Source organism: Podarcis muralis, chromosome 2 (assembly GCF_964188315.1).
Source record: "Podarcis muralis chromosome 2, rPodMur119.hap1.1, whole genome shotgun sequence".
In the NCBI taxonomy this organism is placed as follows: domain Eukaryota; kingdom Metazoa; phylum Chordata; class Lepidosauria; order Squamata; family Lacertidae; genus Podarcis; species Podarcis muralis.
In genome coordinates this window covers 23,868,808-23,889,044 of record NC_135656.1, presented here as the reverse complement: position 1 = coordinate 23,889,044, position 20,237 = coordinate 23,868,808, and the positions used below count along the sequence as shown (strand labels likewise).

Below are 20,237 nucleotides of genomic sequence, written 5' to 3'. Positions count from 1 at the left end.
TCTGCATATAACAGGAAGCCATAGTTAAACGAAGTATGGCTTATCAAGAATGTGCAAGCATTCACATACATGCCTGCTCATACTGTGCCCACCCTCTTCCTTTTGCCACACCAGAAGGAAACAAGGCAGAGCACTGCCATAGGGTTACGTGGAAACTAGCACAAATGGTTTATTTTTCTCTAAACCACAAGAACAAGCCACAAATGTTCTTGATACGAGAACTGGTTCTCAAGTAGTCACCATTTGAACAGTTTCCTCATTGCTGGTAAGCCATACTTTGTTTGAATTTACCATTATGTGCAAACCTGGCCAAAACGTACCGGTATCTTAATGCAGTCCTTGTTTTGCAGTTAAATGTAACCGCAGTACATTTCTATTCAAGAAAGCATGTGCAGGGATGTCAATTTGAAGAACCTAATATGGTCCTCAAGCACTTATGGCATCTTTACAATTAAGATGACCCTGGCTCATTCTGGTAGTTTTAACTTGCTTAGAATACATCTTTTTGTTGCATGAATCCCCCCTTGTTCAGAGGCACTGCCCACCCCACCCCCCGGTATCTGTACACCCTGAGTTATATGGGGGATTGGGACTGAATCTTTGCTACATACCAATTAGGAGAAATACCAGTTGAAGCACCCCCATTATACTGAAATAGCTCATAGGAGAAGAAATAATGCAAAATAGCTGGAAAATAAACCAATCCGGGTGCACACAAACTTTTTTGAAACAACATCTAATGGACAGAGACAGCATGGAGAAAGTCGATGCAAAACAAAAAGGCCAACTGGCCCCAAGCCTACAAACAGTCACAAAGGCGAGTCCATCTACTTACATGCATACATATCACTGTGACACCAAGAATATGAGTGCTCTTTTAAAGAATTAGAAAATCCTGACATTATTCGTTCGTATTTCTAGCCCACTCAGTCCCAGAGACTGGTCATGTGTTAGTAAGTTAAAACAAATTTATAAACATGTAAAGTGGCAAATTAAAATCTGCTGAACAGATTTAAATCCAAAACCAAAGCTCCAAACTGACTGAGCTCCTAAAACCAAGCCAAAACAAATGGCGTTACACTGCTCTGAAAAGATGTTCCTTAAGGCAGGCGAGGCTCCAAAGGAAGAGTACTGCAGTTATGGGGCAGTTACTGAGGATGACACTATTCATGCTTGTGTTGTCTGTTGCTAAGACAGGGGTCAGCAAACGTTTTCAGCAGGGGGCTGATCCACTGTCCCTCAGACCTTGTAGGGGGCCGGACTCTTTTTTGGGGTGGGGTGGGGGGACTGAACGAATTCCTATGCCCCACAAATAACCCAGAGATGCATTTTAAATAAAAGGACACATTCTACTCATGTAAAAACACGCTGATTCCCAGACCGCCCACGGGCCAGATCTAGAAGGCGATTGGGCTGGATCCGGCTCCCGGGCCTTAGTTTGCCTACCCATGGCTAAGACGGTCCACCTCTATCATTCTTAAGAGGCTTCAAATGGATGGACAATGGCCCCAGATAGTGCCTATTTTTATAGCTGTTGACTTGGAAAGGAACCACAAAGCAACGTGGCACTAACTTTATCAGAAGGGTCAATTTACCAGGTCTGGTTGAGTGCTTTCCAGTATATGTCCCAACACGGAAATATTTTACACTAAGGGCTGTCTTTGCAATAGCAGAATTTATTGCAGTGGGGCTTTCCCCATCTCCTTTCTCCGCATCCCCCAATCAGTTCTGGGGGAGTCAGGAGTATTCCAAGAACAGCATGAGAGGGGAGACAGTTCCATCAGGCAAGCACAAATGTTTATGCTTACGAAGCAGTCTCTATAAAGCTACTTTGAATCCCACCCTAAAGTTCCAGAATATTTTCAAAAAATGCTATCCCATACCTAAAGGTTGACTGTTGTTATTCCAAAAAAAATTACTACAGTAAATTTCTCTCCAATTATTTCCCATAGAAAAACCGGTCAATGAATGTATCACAGTTCAAGTCCAGTGAATGAAATTGTTGAGCGCTATAAGAACATGAATGCTACATGCATTCATGCAGCCACAGTCAATGCTTTCAAAACTTTTAATTATGCTCAAACAGCTGGTAGCATCATTGACTCAAAGCCCAAGATTACCTTGATTGCTCTGTCATTATCTCTAATCAGCTGCTTCTTCTCATCTTCAAACTTTTGTAAAACATCCTGCAGACGCCTTTCTGCAGCAAGCTGCTTCTGGCTGCTTTCCTCTGTCAGAGAGGAAATGGTTGTCTTAAGTTCAGCTATGATCTAAAAAGAAAACAGCATGCTAAAACTCCTACAATAGTAAGAAGTTTATGTTTTGCATGTATTTACACTTGACACAAAAATCTGAGTTAGCAAACTCAACTGTGAAAGCTAAATAGTTGAAATTAACATATTACAACACTAGCAAGCATAACATTCTACACAGAGAAAGGAAATACAGCAAGACCCAGAATGGCATAAAATTGCCGAACGTAAAAATATATGAAAAAAATTTCCACTATAAAATTCCCCAATAATTTACTCACCAGAACAAAGCACATTTGTTATGAGAAAACATGGGAAATAAGGGTTTCCAATTTTCCACTTCGCTGCAATTATTTTGTAAAATCAATCGTCTGAAATATTCTTGCACATTAGGATATGTAGCAATGATTCATGGCATTCTGAGCTAACCCCCCAGAGAATGACAATTGCAATATAAACGATAAACACTGGATACTTTGGTTTAGTTGGCATTTGCCAACTTTCTTGAAGTTGCTTTTGCCAGCTTGAAGAAGCTGCAGTCAATTGCACCGTATGCTCAGGGAAGGGAAGCAGTTTTTTAGGGGCTGCAAAAGCTGCGGTCTGAATTGGACTCTGGAAATTCCCTACACATGTGCAGAGAATTGTGTCAGGGGTGGGTTTTTTTGTTGGGGGGGACCTCTAGACTCTGGTCCATGACATATCACATTTAGTTTATGAAATTAATCTAACATAGCAGTTAGTTCCTACTATGATTTGGCAAGTTTTGAATGAGAGTCTCACAAAAGTCTGCATGCATGCATGCTTGTCATAACACTTGTCTTCTATCTAAGGCCACTGCTTTCAGCACACTCACTTAAGAGAAAGCCTTACTAGACTCCACTGGGCCAAGTTCTGAGAAAACATCCCAGGGTTCAGGCAGTAATGACAGTCAGTCACCGATATATAAAAATCCTGTATGCACTAGAGAACTCTGGACCCAAGTTGGGAACAAAAATAAGGCAATATTGTGATGAGGTAGACTGTGTACGTGCTTGAGCAGGGGATTTTATTGTTGTTAGTTTGTTGTTTTGTTTTATTGCAGCTGTTTTTGTCATACTTATTCTCTCTCTTTTTTAATAAATAATTTTTATTGATTTTCTTTCTTGCAACAAATATCCATCATCATTACTAAACATTCATTTTCCAATCCCCACCCCCACCCCGTTGACTTCCATCAACCTCCATTTCTGGCTTGTTACATCAAATGATACAATCTGCTGTTTATATTGTCATACAGTGGTGCCTCGCAAGACGAAATTAATTCGTTCCGCGAGTTTTGTCGTCTTGCGATTTTTTTCGTCTTGCAAAGCACGGTGTCGGGAAAGTTTTGGAAAAGCTTCAAAAATCACCAAAGTCTGTAAAAACCTCAAAAAAGGCTACCACACCGCGTTCTATGAGTTGCTCCTCGAAGTCAAGTCGCAACTGTATTAACAGTGTTAAGAAAAAGGAAACAAACTTGCAAGACGTTTCCGTCTTGCGAAGCAAGCCCATAGGGAAAATCGTCTTGCGAAGCAACTCAAAAAACCAAAAACCCTTTCGTCTTGCGAGTTTTTTGTCTTGCGAGGCATTCGTCTTGCGAGGTACCACTGTACTTATTCTCCAGTTGCATCTGTTCATAATGGATTTTTTAAAATATCAAATTGCCCAGATGCATCTGAGTAACTAATAATAATAATAATAATAATAATAATAATAATAAATGATATATAGACTGTTTAGCACAGTTTGTCAGCTTTTCAACAACAAGGATAATTCAAAGGAAACAGTTGTCCCTAGTAAAGAACTGATATGAAAATATATTAAATAAGGGAACACAACTGGGAAATGCTTTCTTAAAAGGAGCTCATCTGTAGCTGAATAAAGGTACAATCTTATACAATCTTGTACAAGGTACAATCATCTCATGGCTGCCTTTCTGTCCTAAATAAATGGCATGTTGAGCAGAAAAAAATTGTGTATGTGCATCTACCTACTTACCCAATGTTCTGGGACTAAATCACTAATTCAGCAGTGCAGATGTATACAACATTAGACTAGTCATTCGGCTTGTGAAGTTGGGATGCTCTAAAAAAGCACACCCAATCCCACCAAAAGAGTCCATGGAAACATACGTTAAAGAATCCAGCTCAAGTAATTTTAAATTATTCGCTTAATTAAGATAAAATTGCAGAGAGAACACAGGGTGAGAATACCTGGATGGGACTCTAAGGTTCTTCTGGGTTAAAAAGCTGTGATGTTTTAATAATGTATTAAGAAATTTTTGAAAGCAGCGGATAGACAAGGAAATGCTTTGGGCAGTAAATCTCAGGGGAGAAAAATGTAATTGTTTATTTTGCCCAAACTTCAGAGAGAATTTCTTGGAATCTATTTTTCGTGTGTGGGTGTTAAAAAGCAAATGTTCCAAGAGGCCCGAGAGTGTTAGATTAGGCTGATGTTGTCAGCAGCCCGACCACATGAAAGTTACAAGTGACCTATTATTAACATTACATTACGAAAACTTTGTTCAAATGACAGTGTGAGGCTGATGCAAATCCCACAAGAAGTGAAGACATTCAGAATTAAAGATGAAGTCCAATATTTTAATTTGGTCTCTGTGCCAATAATGTGACCTAAAAGGCTGTGATACGTGTACAAACCCTTACAACAGCCTCCTCAGATTAAAAGAAAATAGAAACACACAGGCTAAGAATATGTCCACTCGTTCTCCAGGATATGTATAGAAACTGCTTGTACAGTTTGAATCCCATCCTTGGTGCAGTCACTGATTAATTTATTTATAAAATTATTTGGACCTTGCGTTTTGGCTCTCAATAGGTGCTCCATTTCCACGTCTTGGAGGAACTTGCTTTGCTGAAATATTTCTGAACAGATATCACCAAGAACACGGCCCAGTTCCCCAGAACAAGACCCGCTGCTTACAATGACAGACTGACATTCTTCCCAGTCAGTGGATTTGCTCCAAAAAAAAAAAAGGGGGTTGATGAAAATCTGCTGCCCAGGAAGGACTCCAGCCAGCTGTTTCAGCAGAAAGCTAGAGAAGTTCCTGCTTGTGGATCATTAAGTCAGTCCTACAGGCTGCCAGTTCAGCCAAGTTAGGTTCTTATTGCTGCGCCATTTTCACGCCAAGTTTTGGAGTTAGGAGTATTAGCAGTCTTTAGGCAGAATTCCTCCCAAGGGTCTCTTTTCTTGCTATAGCTTCTATTAGAGAAGTGGGTAGGTAGGATCAGTGCTTTTTTCGGGGGGGGGGGTGTGCAGGGGGACGCATACCCCTAAACATTTTGTGAATCTAAGTTTGGCCTCACTAAGGGGGAGTACTTCAATATGAGTGGAAAATGAGAGTAACCCTAAACATTTTTCTTTAAAAAAAAAAAGCGCTGGATAGGATAATATGTTTTATGATTCAGTAGCATCTAGGCCACTTTGCATCATATGTAAGATTATATTTCAAGCAACCACCTCTGAATTTCCAATCAGTTCATGCATAAAGCAAACCAGGTCGCAATAGTTCCTTGTTCAACCATTTCCTGTATCACCCAGCAAGGAAGCTGTATGAGCCTTTCCTGAGTGATATAGAGCAGAGCATTGATTCACTTACTCTCCCCCCAAAAAGGGCAAAAAGTATTCATCAACAAAGTACAAAACAACATGGGAACAACTGGAGCTGGGTTTACATACTAACACTGCAAGAACAGAAGCAAGTCTGCCTTATTTCTATTTTCATTTTTAAAACTGAAAGAAAAGGGAAAAACAACAACCCAATAACAAAAACCCAAGTTTTGTAAAAGTAGGGGTTTTTTTGTGTTTTATTTTGATGTTTCCTACCTGTGAAGATTTGGCAAACTTCTGACTGTATTCCTTTTCAATCTGCTTCAACCTGCTGTTGGCCTGAAATACACACACATACACACACACAAAAAGGAAACCAGATTATCTCAGATGAAGAACGTGTACAGACATTTTGCCACTGACCCCTATTGCCTGGCACCTCGTCTACATGCCTATCACTAAGCAGCTGGGATCTCTGCCAATTCCAACGCCCTTTTGTGGCAGCCAAAAAACCGCTAGGGCTTGTCTTTGATCTACAGCCAACTATTCATCACTTGAAAGGCGGGGGGGGGGGGGGAGGAGAATAGTACCTCTGCTGCCAATTATTAGAGAAACATAAAGGACTCTGTGGATTAAAAAAAAGACAGGGGGAGAAACAGAGTTTATCAGGATGACTTCATCTCTGTGAGAAGAAAAAAGGGAAGGAAAAAACCCATAAGCTCCACTGGAGGCTGTGAGGGTACAATGTGATGCATACTCTATGATTCTGTATGCCAGCTGATGCCTGCAAGTTCCTTTTGTCATATTCTTACACCTTTTTTTACTGAAAGCTGGCGGCCGTTGAAGTAAAAATCCAATACGCTATGGAACCACTTGGCTTCCCTTTGACCCCCCCTATCTTTCATATCATATTCATAAGCCAAAAAGCAATCTGGAAAGAGGGGGTTCGTTGCTGCTTTTGATATCACATGCAATTCCTGAATTCAGTTCCTGAAATTCACCACACACACGCAAAAAACACCACATAAATTTTCTCTACCTCCCCTTTTCCCCAGCCTACTTGGGCCACAATTTTGAAATAAAGATTTCTTTTAATAACCGGTTCCAAAAAGACATCTCTCAGAACTAATTACACCCAAGTAATTTGCTCAGTGTTCTCATGTTTCTGGATGCAGAATGGCAAAGCCATACGTTCTAAGTAAATGTTTGTAGGTGACACAGCACAGTGGCTGTGCTCCAACAGCTCTGATGCATGGGCTCCTCTGTTCCATTACGGAGCAGGCAGGCACTAGGCACAGCACACCACAGACAATCATTGTGCTGATGTGGAATGTTTTTATGAAAGGGGACAAGAAGCTCTGGTCAACGCCCACTGAGTTTCGAGAAAAGCATTAGAAAAAGCAAGCAGTGAAAAGAACTGACTCTGTGGCTAAAGCTATGAGCTCAACTTTAGAGCTCAATTCTGCAGCTGTGGGTCAGAATTAACTTCTCTCTGAACTAAATATAAAAAAGAAAATAACTTAGCCTGTGCCAGCAATGAACTCCTCTGATGCCAAAAGAACACTGTGCAGGTACTGCAGACCACCCACAGGTGATCAAGGGCAGAGCTAGGGCCCAAAGAGTCTCTTCAACATTGGGCAGAGTAAAACTGGGTCATGTATATACAAAGACTCTATGCATTTTTTCAATTATTTTTGTGTGTGTGTAGCAGTGAAAAAGATGTACAGCTTGCAGTTGCTGTGGGACTAGCTCTATACAGAAATTATAGAAATCTAACAGTGGAGGAGGAGTGTTGCTTTGAGGACTGAAGACTAGTGGCTTTGACAGAATAAGAATACCCCGCCCACCTGGCTGGGTTGCCCCAGCCACTCCAACAAATATAAAAACACAATAATACTCCTCCCAGTCCTTCTAGTATTCAAAAAAAATATGCAAAACTGACCAAATTAGACTGCAAGCAGTGTAGGGGGTGAAATGGATGGAGTCATTTTTGTTATACAGTGATACCCCGGAAGACCATTTGACTTCCAAAACGTTCGACAACTGAGGCGCAAAGGGGGGTCTGCGAAGTCAATGGAGAAAATTGGAAGAAATGGCAGTGGAAGCCATTTGACTTCCAAGGTGCCTTCGAAAATGGAAGCATTTACTTCTGGGTTTTCAGCGTTTGAAAACCAGAACGTTCGGCTTCCGAAAACCGAGGTACCACTGCACTTATATCACCCTCTTAAGTGTTCCCAATGATCACCAACCCCATCCACAAGCAGTTTAGCTTCAGGAATGGTGCAGCACCAAACCCTTCTAGACACCCACAGCATCCATGCTCATGTAAAGTTTGCTACCCATGACAGTAAGCATTCACTGAGAAAACACTGTGGAAAAACACACATAAACTCCACCCCAAACCAGTTTGACCAGAGAGAATGGCAGTACAGATGCCATTACAATGCAAAGGCAGTAATGATCATTCAACACAACACTGCCACCAAATTTGTAGAAACTAGCATCTGTTCTGTACGCTGCCTAGAAAGATAAAGGGTAGGGAGCTCTTGAGTGCTGCTAAAACTATTTTTGTTTGATTTCTCTCCTCATCTCTATGATTTTTATATCTGGCTTCTGGTTGTTGGTTGTTTTGCTTGGTTTTTTTCCTTAGTCTGTATTGTAACATGGATCGTATATTGTTGTAATTGGTGTTACAAGCTGTCTTGCAGGCCCCATGAGGGCATGATATATATTGTTGCATGTAAATAAATACCCCAGGCTCAAGCCTGGGCACTCAAAGGCAGAACTGTGTAAACAGGAATACATTTTGAGGGCCTTCTTATATAGGGGAAAGCTATGGTGTCATCAAATGAAAAAATTATTTGTCTGATGAGGCCACTCTGGAATTACACACATGGCATTCTGATCAGACAAGCAATTCTCTGCAGCGTCCAGCTAACAGAAAACCAGTCCTGTGACTGTGCAGTAGAAGCCTACTATGTATAGCACTAATTGGCTAGTATCTGTAACAATCCCCAATCCCCAGAGCAGTTTTAGAACTTTGTAGAACTCACAAAAAGAAGTGATACTCAGCTGAATGTGTACCTCCTGCCATGGAAGACAAAACTCCTGTTTTAGTATTTTGTTTGTATGCAACTTACTCTGACTAACATTGTATACATTCTGAACGAAATAATTTGTCAAAGTTATTCAATTCTGCAAACTCTGCTAGCAAACAAATTTGCATTATCTCCCCATGAATTATTCTAGTTTGACTAGTGATGGGGAGGGACAGCAGCTATGCAGGGTAAGCCCCACTCTAGACTACTGGAAAACTTTGTTCCCCCTTTAGCGTTGTCGTTTTACCACAAGAATTGCCTGAATTTCTTCAGCATATCTTTGCAACCACATGGGCTAGAAACTTGGTTTTTTTTTAATGAAAGCAGAGATGCAATTCTGCATTCTGTGCATTTTCTGCACTGTTTTAGAACTTTGGCCTATACACCAAAAGCTTTTTGGTATGCAACCCCAAAGCTACTTATGCATTAAATGGTAGCTACAGTTTTGACATACAGTATATGCTATTTCCCGGGACGCGGGTGGCGCTGTGGGTAAAACCTCAGTGCCTAGGACTTGCTGATCGTATGGTCGGCGGTTCGAATCCCCGCAGCGGGGTGAGCTCCCGTCGTTCGGTCCCAGCTCCTGCCCACCTAGCAGTTCGAAAGCACTTTTAAGTGCAAGTAGATAAATAGGTACCGCTTTATAGCGGGAAGGTAAACGGCGTTTCCGTGTGCTGCGCTGGTGCTGGCTCGCCAGCTGCAGCTTCGTCACGCTGTCCATGTGACCCGGAAGTGTCTTCAGACGGCACCGGCTCACGGCCTCTAGAGCGAGATGAGCACACAACCCTAGAGTCGGACACGACTGGCCCGTACGGGCAGGGGTACCTTTACCTTTACCTTTATATGCTATTTCAGAACCAAGAATGAGAAGGAAAGATAAGTCCGCTGGAAAGCCAAGGAGTGTTCATTGTGTTCCAACTCATTTCTTATTAGAGGGACCCACAGAGCCCAATAGTCTCTATGACCAGTTTCATGGTGCCTTATGAAACTGCTATTTTACATCTGGCTGAACTTGTTAATTGAGAAAATGAAATGGTGAAACTAGATCCTATCCGATCCTACTTTTTGTTTTTAAATAGGCAAATTCCCCTTATATTTTAAACCTTGTTTTTGAAAGATTTCCCTTTTATCCAATTAAAGGTAAAGGTAAAGGGACCCCTGACCATTAGGTCCAGTCGTGGCCGACTCTGGGGTTGCGGTGCTCATCTTGCTTTATTGGCCGAGGGAGCTGGCGTACAGCTTCCGGGTCATGTGGCCAGCATGACTAAGCCGCTTCTGGCGAACCAGAGCAGCGCACGGAAATGCCGTTTACCTTCCCGCAGGAGCGGTACCTATTTATCTACTTGCACTTTGACGTGTTTTCGAACTGCTAGGTTGGCAGGAGCAGGGACCGAGCAACGGGAGCTCACCCCGTTGCGGGGATTCGAACCGCTGACCTTCTGATCGGCAAGTCCTAGGCTCCGTGGTTTAACCCACAGCGCCACCTGCGTCCCTATTTTTATCCAATTAGGCTCTGGTAATACCCATGCTTCCTTGGAAGAACATTCTATTGACATCAATAAGGTCTGAACATTTTAAAATCAAGTTTCATGAATTAAATACAAGTGTTTAAGCAGGGGTGCCAGTGTTGTGGGGAGATGTGTAATTGATGCACTTGTCGTTCTACCAGTGATGAAAAGCTGCTACAGGTATGCAGTTCGTTTATATGTCAGCATTCTGTACTAATTATATCCATATTGTAAGCTGCACCATGTTCAGCCAAAGCCTGAATGATAACAGTTAGCTGGAATTAGATCAAAAGGATGTACAGTGCTATCATTTAAGGCCTTCATACTGTGCTAATGAAGGCTGTATTATCTGCTTTCTTTTCAGTAATATCTTAACAGATACACTACAATTTAACACCAGCTCTACTCTTCAGAAAACACACTACTTGCTGGTAAAACCATGTTAAACTTCCTTAAGCGGATCAAAAGTGATGATTAACAGATATTTGTCTTGTAAAGAGAACTTTTGAAGCATTCCTTTCCTCTCGTCTGACTCACTCAGCAGAGCTGTGGGCCAGTGTTTGTGACACTACAAACAATTGCTTATACAGTGATCAGTTCTGACATCATAAACACTGGGTTGTGGTTTCTCTGAATGAATGAGCTCTGCAGCTGGCTGCTGCCTAAGTGAAAGTTTTCATTCCTAAATACCTTGATGAGCAGCCACGAGGAGAGCGGAAATGACAAATGGGTTTGGTTTTGGCAAAAACATAATGGCTCATAGTTTGCAAGAGCAGCTGTCTCTCTAAAGTATTATAGCTCTGAAGTCCACATAGGCATCAAATCTCTGTGTTTATGATTATGTCCTTAGCTCACCCTGTATTGCCCAGTTACTGTGGGGCATATGGCATGCTATTATCTCATGCGTTTTGAAGGAGAGGCAAACACTGTTCCTTACCTAAGTGTTATCATTAGCCAATAAGTATTGATTGATGGAAGCCATAAGTTATTTAAAACAAGCACAATGTCTGAAGCAACAGGAAACATGAGCAACTGAGTTTCCCAATTCTCATTTAACATAAAAGCCATTGCTAAAACAAATCTTTAATAAATATTTCTAGTTGCGACTCACTGATAAATGAATCACCTTTGCAATCCATTTAAACTTTGGAAAGCAGTTTGGCAAAGCATCTAGAAAGGTAGCCTCAGGTACAAGTCCAACCAGAGGTAATGCACTGACATCAATCTAGAAGATGTCACAAGAATATCAGCAGGCATCTCACACAGTAATGAAAAGGTACCACTGTTCTCCCTTCCTGTCCTGGTACTATTCAACCTCAGGCAGAGAAATCAAGGGAAGGAAAATATTGGGCTGACCGACACATAATGCTGAAATGCTTGCACACCTCTCCTCCTTCCCCATGGCTAGCAGAAGAACTTCTGAAACATTTCATTTCATTTTTTGATGAACCCTGGCAAATATGAACCAGAGATTTTGGTTTAAAAGGCTCTCAAGTGAGCAAACAAGCCCACTTCAAACCATAAGGTAGGCTTGTTTAACTCACCAGAATGCACTTTAGTCAATGATTTCTGGTCCATACACAATGACAAGGGGGGAAACAACCAAGAAGGCACTGAAAGAAAAAATGGAGGCCTTAAGGTATACAGGAAAAGGTTTGTTTGGCCCAGCACGTTTCAGAACAAATCTTCTCCAGAGGCACTTGTGAATAACAGCTCTCAACCTGCTCCATAAACCACTCTTGTCTGCACTCACCAACATCCAAATAAGGGCAGTCAACATGACGACAAAATACCCATGAATCAGGGGGGCAGCACTAGATCAAGGTCTCTACCGATGAAGCCCTCTCTCATACTTGATTTGATAGAGATGTATGTATCTAGTGTCCACATGTTAGGAGGCTGTCAGCGGCTCCTGGATGGTGGCCCAGGAAAGTATAAAGACAAGGGAAGGATTCTGACCATCCTATTTTAATTATTATTCAGTAATTATAGACAGAGGCTATAGAACACAGCCTCTTGGATAATGGCCTTGCCCTAGTGAATCTCCATCCCCTGTCTCTCCCACTTCCTCATTCGTCACTTCTAAGGGTGGTGCTACGTGCCCTCTGTCTTTGAGCTCTTTGCTCTTCTACTTTCAAGGCTCACCAGGTTCTCTCTCTCTCTCTCTCTCTCTCTCTCTCTCTCTCTCTCTCTCTGTGTGTGTGTGTGTGTCCCCTGGAATGCTTTCTAATGACATGTCAGCCAGGTGTTGCTCTGACTCTCCTATGATTTCCCAACCTTTCCCTTCATCTGCCTCTGAGCTGCTACCTTCCTCAAACCCCTGTTGTAAATCTATACTGTGTTTCTCTTCCTCCTCCCTGGAAGGTTCAGAAGGGGGAGGCGGTCTCCGACCTGGCCACAGTGATCCATGCGACGGTCACCTCCAGGCTTGACTACTGTAATTCGCTCTATGCGGGGCTGCCCTTGAAGCTGTCCCAGAAACTCCAGCGGGTGCAGAATGCAGCAGCGAGGCTCCTCACAGGGTCTCTGCCATGGGAGCATATTCACCCAGTGCTTTTCCAGCTGCACTGGCTCCCGGTGGAGTACGGGGTTAGATTTAAGGTGCTGGTTTTGACCTTTAAAGCCTTTCACAGCCTAGACCCTCATACCTACGGGACCGCCTCTCCCGGTATGCCCCACTGTCCATAAATAGCAACACCCTAGTGGTCCTGGGCCCTAAGGAAGTTAGATTAGCTTCAACCAGAGCCAGGGCCTTTTCAACACTGGCTCCGGCCTGGTGGAACGCTCTGCCTCATGAGACCAGGGCCCTGCAGGATCTGATTTCTTTCCACAGGGCCTGTAAGATAGAGTTGTTCCGCCTGGCCTTTGGCTTGGAGCCAATTTGATTCCCTCCCCCTCTTTCTTTTTTCTTTTTCCTTTCTCCTCCTGTGATGAGGCTGCATTTTAATATTTTAATGTTTCAATATTTTAATGTTGTATTTTAATCTTGTTTTTAAGTTGTATTCATTTAATTTGTTTTTATTATTGCTTGTTAGCCGCCCTGAGCCCGGCCTTGGCTGGGGAGGGCGGGGTATTAATAATAATAATAATAATAATTCCTCCTCTGCCCAGTCCCTGACACCACATCAGTGGAGCACATCAGTGGCAACCAGAACACCCAAGCAGACTGATTCAGCAACTGACCTAAAACCTAAATGTCTGTCTGTCTGTCTGTGTCCCCCCTCCTTTCCTTGTTATCCTTGTCCCTCTCTATCCATTCTTCCTTTATTGTCTTCTTCATTGCCCACATCTAGACCGTAAGCTCTTTGAGGTGGAGGCCTCTCTTTTGGGCTTCAGTGGTATTCTATACATTGTAAATTGTACCAAGTATTTTATACATGGATGGTACTAGCTGTAAAAATGGTGTCTGGGAGGAATTTTGCCGACTCGGCAAAATGTCAGGGGAAACCCGGGCCGGATGTATGGCAACGTGATGGGGAAAAACAGTGGAAACAGTTCAAAAACACTATTTGGGGGGTAGGTTTCCCCAAATTTGGGTCTGCTCCCCCCAAAAGCTAAACAACTGGTGGGTTTCTTAAAAAGTTCAATAATTCTGCAGGTGTCAGGAATTTTACTTTTTGAAATATGGCAACCCCATGCTGCCCACTAGTTGCCAAAATCCATGTTCCTGAGTTGTCCCTATTACTTGGTCTGAATTCAACACTATCTGACCGCCAGTGCATGGGCTGCTGTGCTAGTGAGAGGGCAAGAATAATGGAAGCTTGTGCAACTGGTTGCGTATTAGGCCTGCAATAATATATTGTGCAGCTAGCCAGAAGAACCAAACTGGCTTCCTACATCTTCTTTATGCAAGTCATTCCACTAGCATTGCTAGTACACCTGTAAGGGACTTTAACTTAGTATTACATGTCTCACATTTTAACCCTTATTTTAAGGATAAGTAAACATGAAGTCATAACTTTTTAATGATGAACAGGTTGATTTTCTAGAACCTCAGTAAGTTCTCATGGATGTGATGACTCAATTGCTCCACAAAAATGGACTGAAGACTAATACAAAAGGCAGAATCTGTAGTTTAGCTATCAAGTTTCTAAATGGGATGATTTTTCACAAGCAAATGTAGCACTCAGTAAAATAATAAAGAATTAATAACTCGGTCACATTTTCAGAAATGATCTAATCCCCCACCCCACCCCAAAATACCTCTGGCCTCTTTCCTTATGGAGTTTATATGTGAATGGCTTCCTTCAATTCCAGTAAGCACAATCTGAGTATGTTTTCCACAATGCATTTTTCAAAGAACAGGCTTCAGCCGGTTAAACAATGAAATAAAATTTAACAATATTTTAAAAAGCACAATGGTAAGGCAATCGTTCTATATGAGTTAATATTCTCTAATTAGCTGAGTAAAAATATAAGCATACTTTTAAAAGACAGGGAGGGAACTACAGAAGGAAGACTTGCTCCAGGGAAGAAGCAACAGTTCTCTGATGTATAGCAAAGAACTGCACATCAAAGGGCTAATGTAAATGGGTCCATATTCTAAAAATAATAATTAAAAAACTTCCTTACAGAAGTCTCCTATACGAAAAAGGGGGGGGGGGAGCACTGAATAGTTTTGACTCGTGTCAAGAAAATTACACCAAGAATGGCTAATTCTACCATATATCCTAAAAAGGAACAGAGATAAGACATGGTCTCAAAAGATAGCATGTAACTACTCTACTAAAACATCTGCCCTGGCCGCTCATACACTGCCAGGGTAGGTTCAAGGTTCTTCTTGCACAAAGTCCCGAAAAACTTGAGCCCTTAAGGACTGCCCGAGCCCTTACATCACTGAGATCATTCAGAGGTGAGGTTTTAATTGTCCCGCGTGTTACAGAGGCCTAGCTGGCCTCAGGCATTTAGTACTGCCAGCCCCATTCTGCGGAATACTCTTCTAGCAGAGATTTGGCAGGCATCCTTGCTTTGACTTTCAACTGTCTCTTGAAGACCTTTTCATGCCAGCAGGCCTTTGCAGCCCTTTATTTTTGATTAGCCGGTCACCTTATTTTTATTTTTGAATGGTATTTCACCCCGCCCTGGCATTTTATGAATCGGCAGTTTAGAAATACTTTTGCAAATATGTAAGTCCTGTTGCTATCAAAGTCAATAGCAAAACTCCCAAATTTTAATGCTATCCTGGATATGGGAAGGACAGGTCTTCCCCCGTGATGACAATCAGCTGATGGTCAGTGCTCAGGAAGCACTGCTCACCCTTTTCGCTGGTGGATCATGTGATGCCATTGTGATGGAAGGTGATGATAGGGCAGCCTCACCCATCTGTCAAACTTGGCCCACAGGTATGTGTATGGAAAGGTTTTGGCATACTGGACCAATGGTGTATTCCCTACCCCTATTTGAGCCAATCTGCTCAGTCTCCAAACTGCTGATGTTCTGCATGCACCCAGACATAGGTTCGTTCTGAGGCAGGGGAGAAGTAACAAGAAAATGAATAAAGGCAAACCGTTTTGTAGAAGCCTACGGAAGAGCTTCTTTTGAAGTTGAAACTGTGAATTAATTGCAAACCAAACTGCAAAGATGCTAATGGTTAAGAAGAAATCAGTGTGATTAGTGCAAAAAAAATAGTGCTGAGTTTTGTGGGAAAGACTTTATGAAATATAAATGTTAACAAAAGGGTGTGTGTGTGTGCTCTAATAATTTAATAAATGCCTTTGATAAGTCATGCAAAATCTCCTGCTGTTTTCTGAAGTACAGCCAAAATCCATGATATGAAGTAATCAATGTTCCTTAGTAAGATTACACTGGATTACTTTAAATAGTTTTAAATAGAACAAAAGCTTCAAAAAAGAAAAATAGTGCAACTTCACAAAGCCAGAAAGCATTACCAAACCAATGACTAATCATATGCAAGTCCAGCAAAATCCCAATTAAAAGTAGAATGGAATGTATTGCTCAATCATGAATGCAATTAAAAACATAAATAAGACTTTTTGGAGACTCTAGTTTTTCAGTATTTCATTGTTTATCTGTACTCAGTTTGCAGCTGTAGGTCAGAATTAACTTCTCCAGACTAAATATCAAAAAGAAAACAGTTTTCAGGATTTGTCTTCCATTCATATATATTACACACACACAAAGACACTCCAATTCAATCACTCTCACACACACACACTCCAATTTATTTCAAATTCACACCAGAATGGCAAGTTTCACCTAAATCAGATTTTATACAAGTTAAACATCCTTCCTATACTCAAATGTGATTGTAAAAGTACTTTGATCTCTATTTCCAAATATATTTCTCTGTGTAATCCATGACAAAATATAATGTGATTTACTGTATCTCTGTATGACAGCCCAACAGCTGACAGAACTTAGTAATTTAGCATAAGGGGGGAAAAACCTTCTGGCACCAAAATATACAAATCGTAATTGAGGCACTTTAGTATCGTATTACAATGAAACATATGCAGGCTGATCATAAAGACTTCAAAACAATTATAATTCTTTCTCACCCATTTAATGAAGGTGGTTTTTATTCCCTGACATGTTCTGCAGCTGCAAGTCATTTTGGAACACTTTGGGGTTTTTTTTCCACATTAAAAGACTGTGTAGGCCTAAAAGCATCAAATTACGCAACTCCTGGTTTTGCAGCCATTCCCACCATCCTTAAAATCTTTTACATTTCTCAAGTCAGGGTGAGACAAAGGAAGAAGAAAACGATTTTCTGAAACATGTACTCTAAATCAGGACTGGCCTGACATCAGTCTTCCCTGGCCTTTAGAATCCCTGTGGTCCACCAATTTAAATTTACAAAGGAAAAATGCGCACTCAGAACCTCTTCATAGTTCAAGCCATTGCCAACCTGTGTTAACTGATTCTGCATATGCGTTCTTGCATTAACAAGTGTCTTACTGGGTGGATCAGACAAGGTCCGCCTAATCTAGCAAGAATCCCAGGGAAATGGAAGTTGGCCGGAAGCCTGCCACTTTCTTTTCACTTCAATGCCCTGTTGCATAGCTTTGAAGTAAACATCATCGCAGGACAAATCCAACATTCTGGTTAGAACTATTCAATTGCCGAGAAAGGGAATTATTGAGAGGAACAATCCTACATATCCTAGGGTTACCAGACGTCCCCCGATTTGCAAATCTGTCCCCGGACAAATTCCGTCCCCAGAATGTCCCCAGATTTGCAAATCTGTCCCCGGGAAACATGGCAGTGGCAGCCTCAGCAGCCCGGAGCCAGCCTGGTACTTCAGTTGGCTCTGGCTGGCTTCAGGAGCTGCTCGCTGCCGTGGCGCCTGCCATTTTTCCTCTCCGGAAGTCCCCATGTGTCTTGTGTCCAAAACACATCATATGGGGACTTCCAGAGAGGAAAAATGGCGGGTGCCACGGCAGCAAGCAGTTCCTGAAGCCAGCCAGAGCCAACTGCGCTACCAGGCTGGCTCCAGGCTGCTGACTGCCACGGCTGCTGCCACTGCCAACAGGAAACCGGGGACGTCTGCCTCCTTTGTTTTGACAGACTGGGGGAGACTCAGGAGTCGCGGGCGGGCGGCTGTTGCCCAGTTTTTTTAAAAAAACTATGCGCATTTATGTTTCACAGGGTGCGAAAGAAGGGCTTTGCAGCTTACCTGGCAGAGAAACCGCATGCCTTGCACCCCTCCTCAGCAACGGCCACCCGTCTGCAACTCCTGAGCCCCCCCCCCCGATCTGTCAAAACAAAGGGAGAAGGGGGCAGGAGTTTGGGGAAGGCTCAGGAGTCACAGCGGGCGGCGCGCCGTTGCCCAGTTTTTTAAAAAACTCTGCACATTTATGTTTCACAGGGTGTGAAAGAAGGGCTTTGCACCTTTATACAATATGCATGTGTGCTTGGGCCCAGGGTCCTTTGCTTCACCATTCTTACTACTGACTCCCTGTTGCTACTCAGTTACAAAAAAAAAAAAAGTGTCCCCGGATTCATTAAAAAAAATCTGGTAACCATAACATATCCAGCCAAAGAAGGCAGAACGAGTACAAGTAAAAACAAAGAACATTCCTCAAAGCGAGAGGCATTTTGGACGAAACATGCAAGCCGAGCTGACTTGAAGAGCGTTGCGGTAACCTAACTGGTTTATAATGGCCAGAGATTTTGTAGATGTCAAATGCAAGATCTACGGTTCCTAATGCATATACGACTACGTGGCTTTCAAATACTGGATTTTGCAAACAAACACAAATATGCTAAGCTGCAGGATGTAATGAACCCAGGTAAGTTAGCATTTGTATGCTGATGTAGTGTGCTTTTCAATGAAGCAAGGACGGCGTGTTAAATAATAGATGCTTGGGGCTACGCAAAGAAAAAACAAAACACAAACAATGGATAAGGATATTTTGGAAAAGTCGACAACTTGCTGCTTTGTCTCTGGAGAATCTTACCAAGACAGGTATTTACAGATATTTCTAGGAAAGAAAGAAAAAGTTGTGGCAACATGGAGGTGGACTGTGGGGTGAGAGAGGGGGGGGGGAGTTCCAACATTAAAAGGGTTGTCCCGTACTAAAGAGCTGCTTTAGCTCCCAGCTATAGCTCAGACCCTCCAAGTGTCCCTATTTACAGACGCCATCCCGGTTTCTGATTTAATCCTGGAATGTCCTGCTTTTCCTTTGGACAATTGCATTAAAAAGGTACAAACAAACAAAATGGATAATTAAAGTAAATAATGAAAATGAAATGAAATGAAATGAAATGGCAAAATCCAGGCAAATTTCAGATAACAGCAAAACTGAGTACAGTTTCTACACTGCCAACTTCAGACTTAAAATTGGGGGTTGTGGGGTTTTTGTGCTAGAATGCTGTGATTAGCATGTAAACCTTATCTGTTTTCAGTGTGTAGACCATAGGTAGGCAAACTAAGGCCCGGGGGCTGAATCTGGCCCAATCACCTTCTAAATCTGGCCCGCGGATGGTCTGGGAATCAGCGTGTTTTTATATCAGTAGAATGTGTCCTTTTATTTAAAATGCATCTCTGTATTATTTGTGGGGCATAGGAATTTGTTCATTATTATTTTTTTCAAAATATAATCCGGCCCCCCACAAGGTCTGAGGGACAGTGGACCGCCCCCCTGCTGAAAAAGTTTGCTGACCCCTGTAGACCTGCCTCTTTTGCAATGGCCACTTTGAAAATTCTCTTACAGAACAATGTGGCAACACAATAAAGGCTTGCACTGATCATTCTTCCAGACCTAGCAGAATAGCATGGCAACAATGATGAGCAGAGATTTGTCAACTATCTATATACGGGATTTCACGGGGAGGAAGGCAGAGCTCTGGCAATCTGATCAGGGAAGCTGCTACTCTCATTCTTCACAGCCTGATGTCCAGAGTGCAAGAACGTGAGTCAGCATGATATCCATGCCATTTAATCCAGCCTGGCTACCTTCCGCATGCACTAAATGGAGATGCACTTGAAAGCAAGTATACCATTCTTGTCTGTACAGTGGTACCTCGGGGTTACAGACGCTTCAGGTTACAGACGCTTCAGGTTACAGACTCCGCTAACCCAGAAATAGTACCTCAGGTTAAGAACTTTGCTTCAGGATGAGAACAGCAGGAGAACGGCGGCAGCAGGAAGCCCCATTAGCTAAAGTGGTGCTTCAGGTTAAGAACAGTTTCAGATTAAGAACGGACCTCCGGAACGAATTAAGTACTTAACCCGAGGTACCACTGTAGAAGTATTAGCAATGGGACAGAAGCAGATGCCATATAGAGTAATGCAAGGTTTTAAAAGGTGATTTAGAATTCAGAAACCAATG

General features: G+C 42.3%; 1 protein-coding gene across 4 annotated transcripts in view; it reads right to left on the bottom strand.

Moving 5' to 3' along the window:
- The window catches only part of CEP112 (centrosomal protein 112), a 212,625-nt gene that overhangs the window by 45,740 nt on the left and 146,648 nt on the right, over positions 1 to 20,237 (bottom strand). For 3 of the 4 annotated variants that reach the window (XM_028713148.2, XM_028713183.2, XM_028713164.2), the window contains 2 exons: positions 6,114 to 6,176; positions 2,121 to 2,270 (listed from right to left, as the gene is read on the bottom strand). The exons of the other annotated variant lie outside the window; for it this stretch is intronic. In XM_028713148.2, coding sequence (XP_028568981.2) covers positions 2,121 to 2,270; positions 6,114 to 6,176 — 213 coding nt within the window. The remainder of the gene's footprint in view (positions 1 to 2,120; positions 2,271 to 6,113; positions 6,177 to 20,237) is intronic. 4 annotated transcript variants of the gene reach the window in all.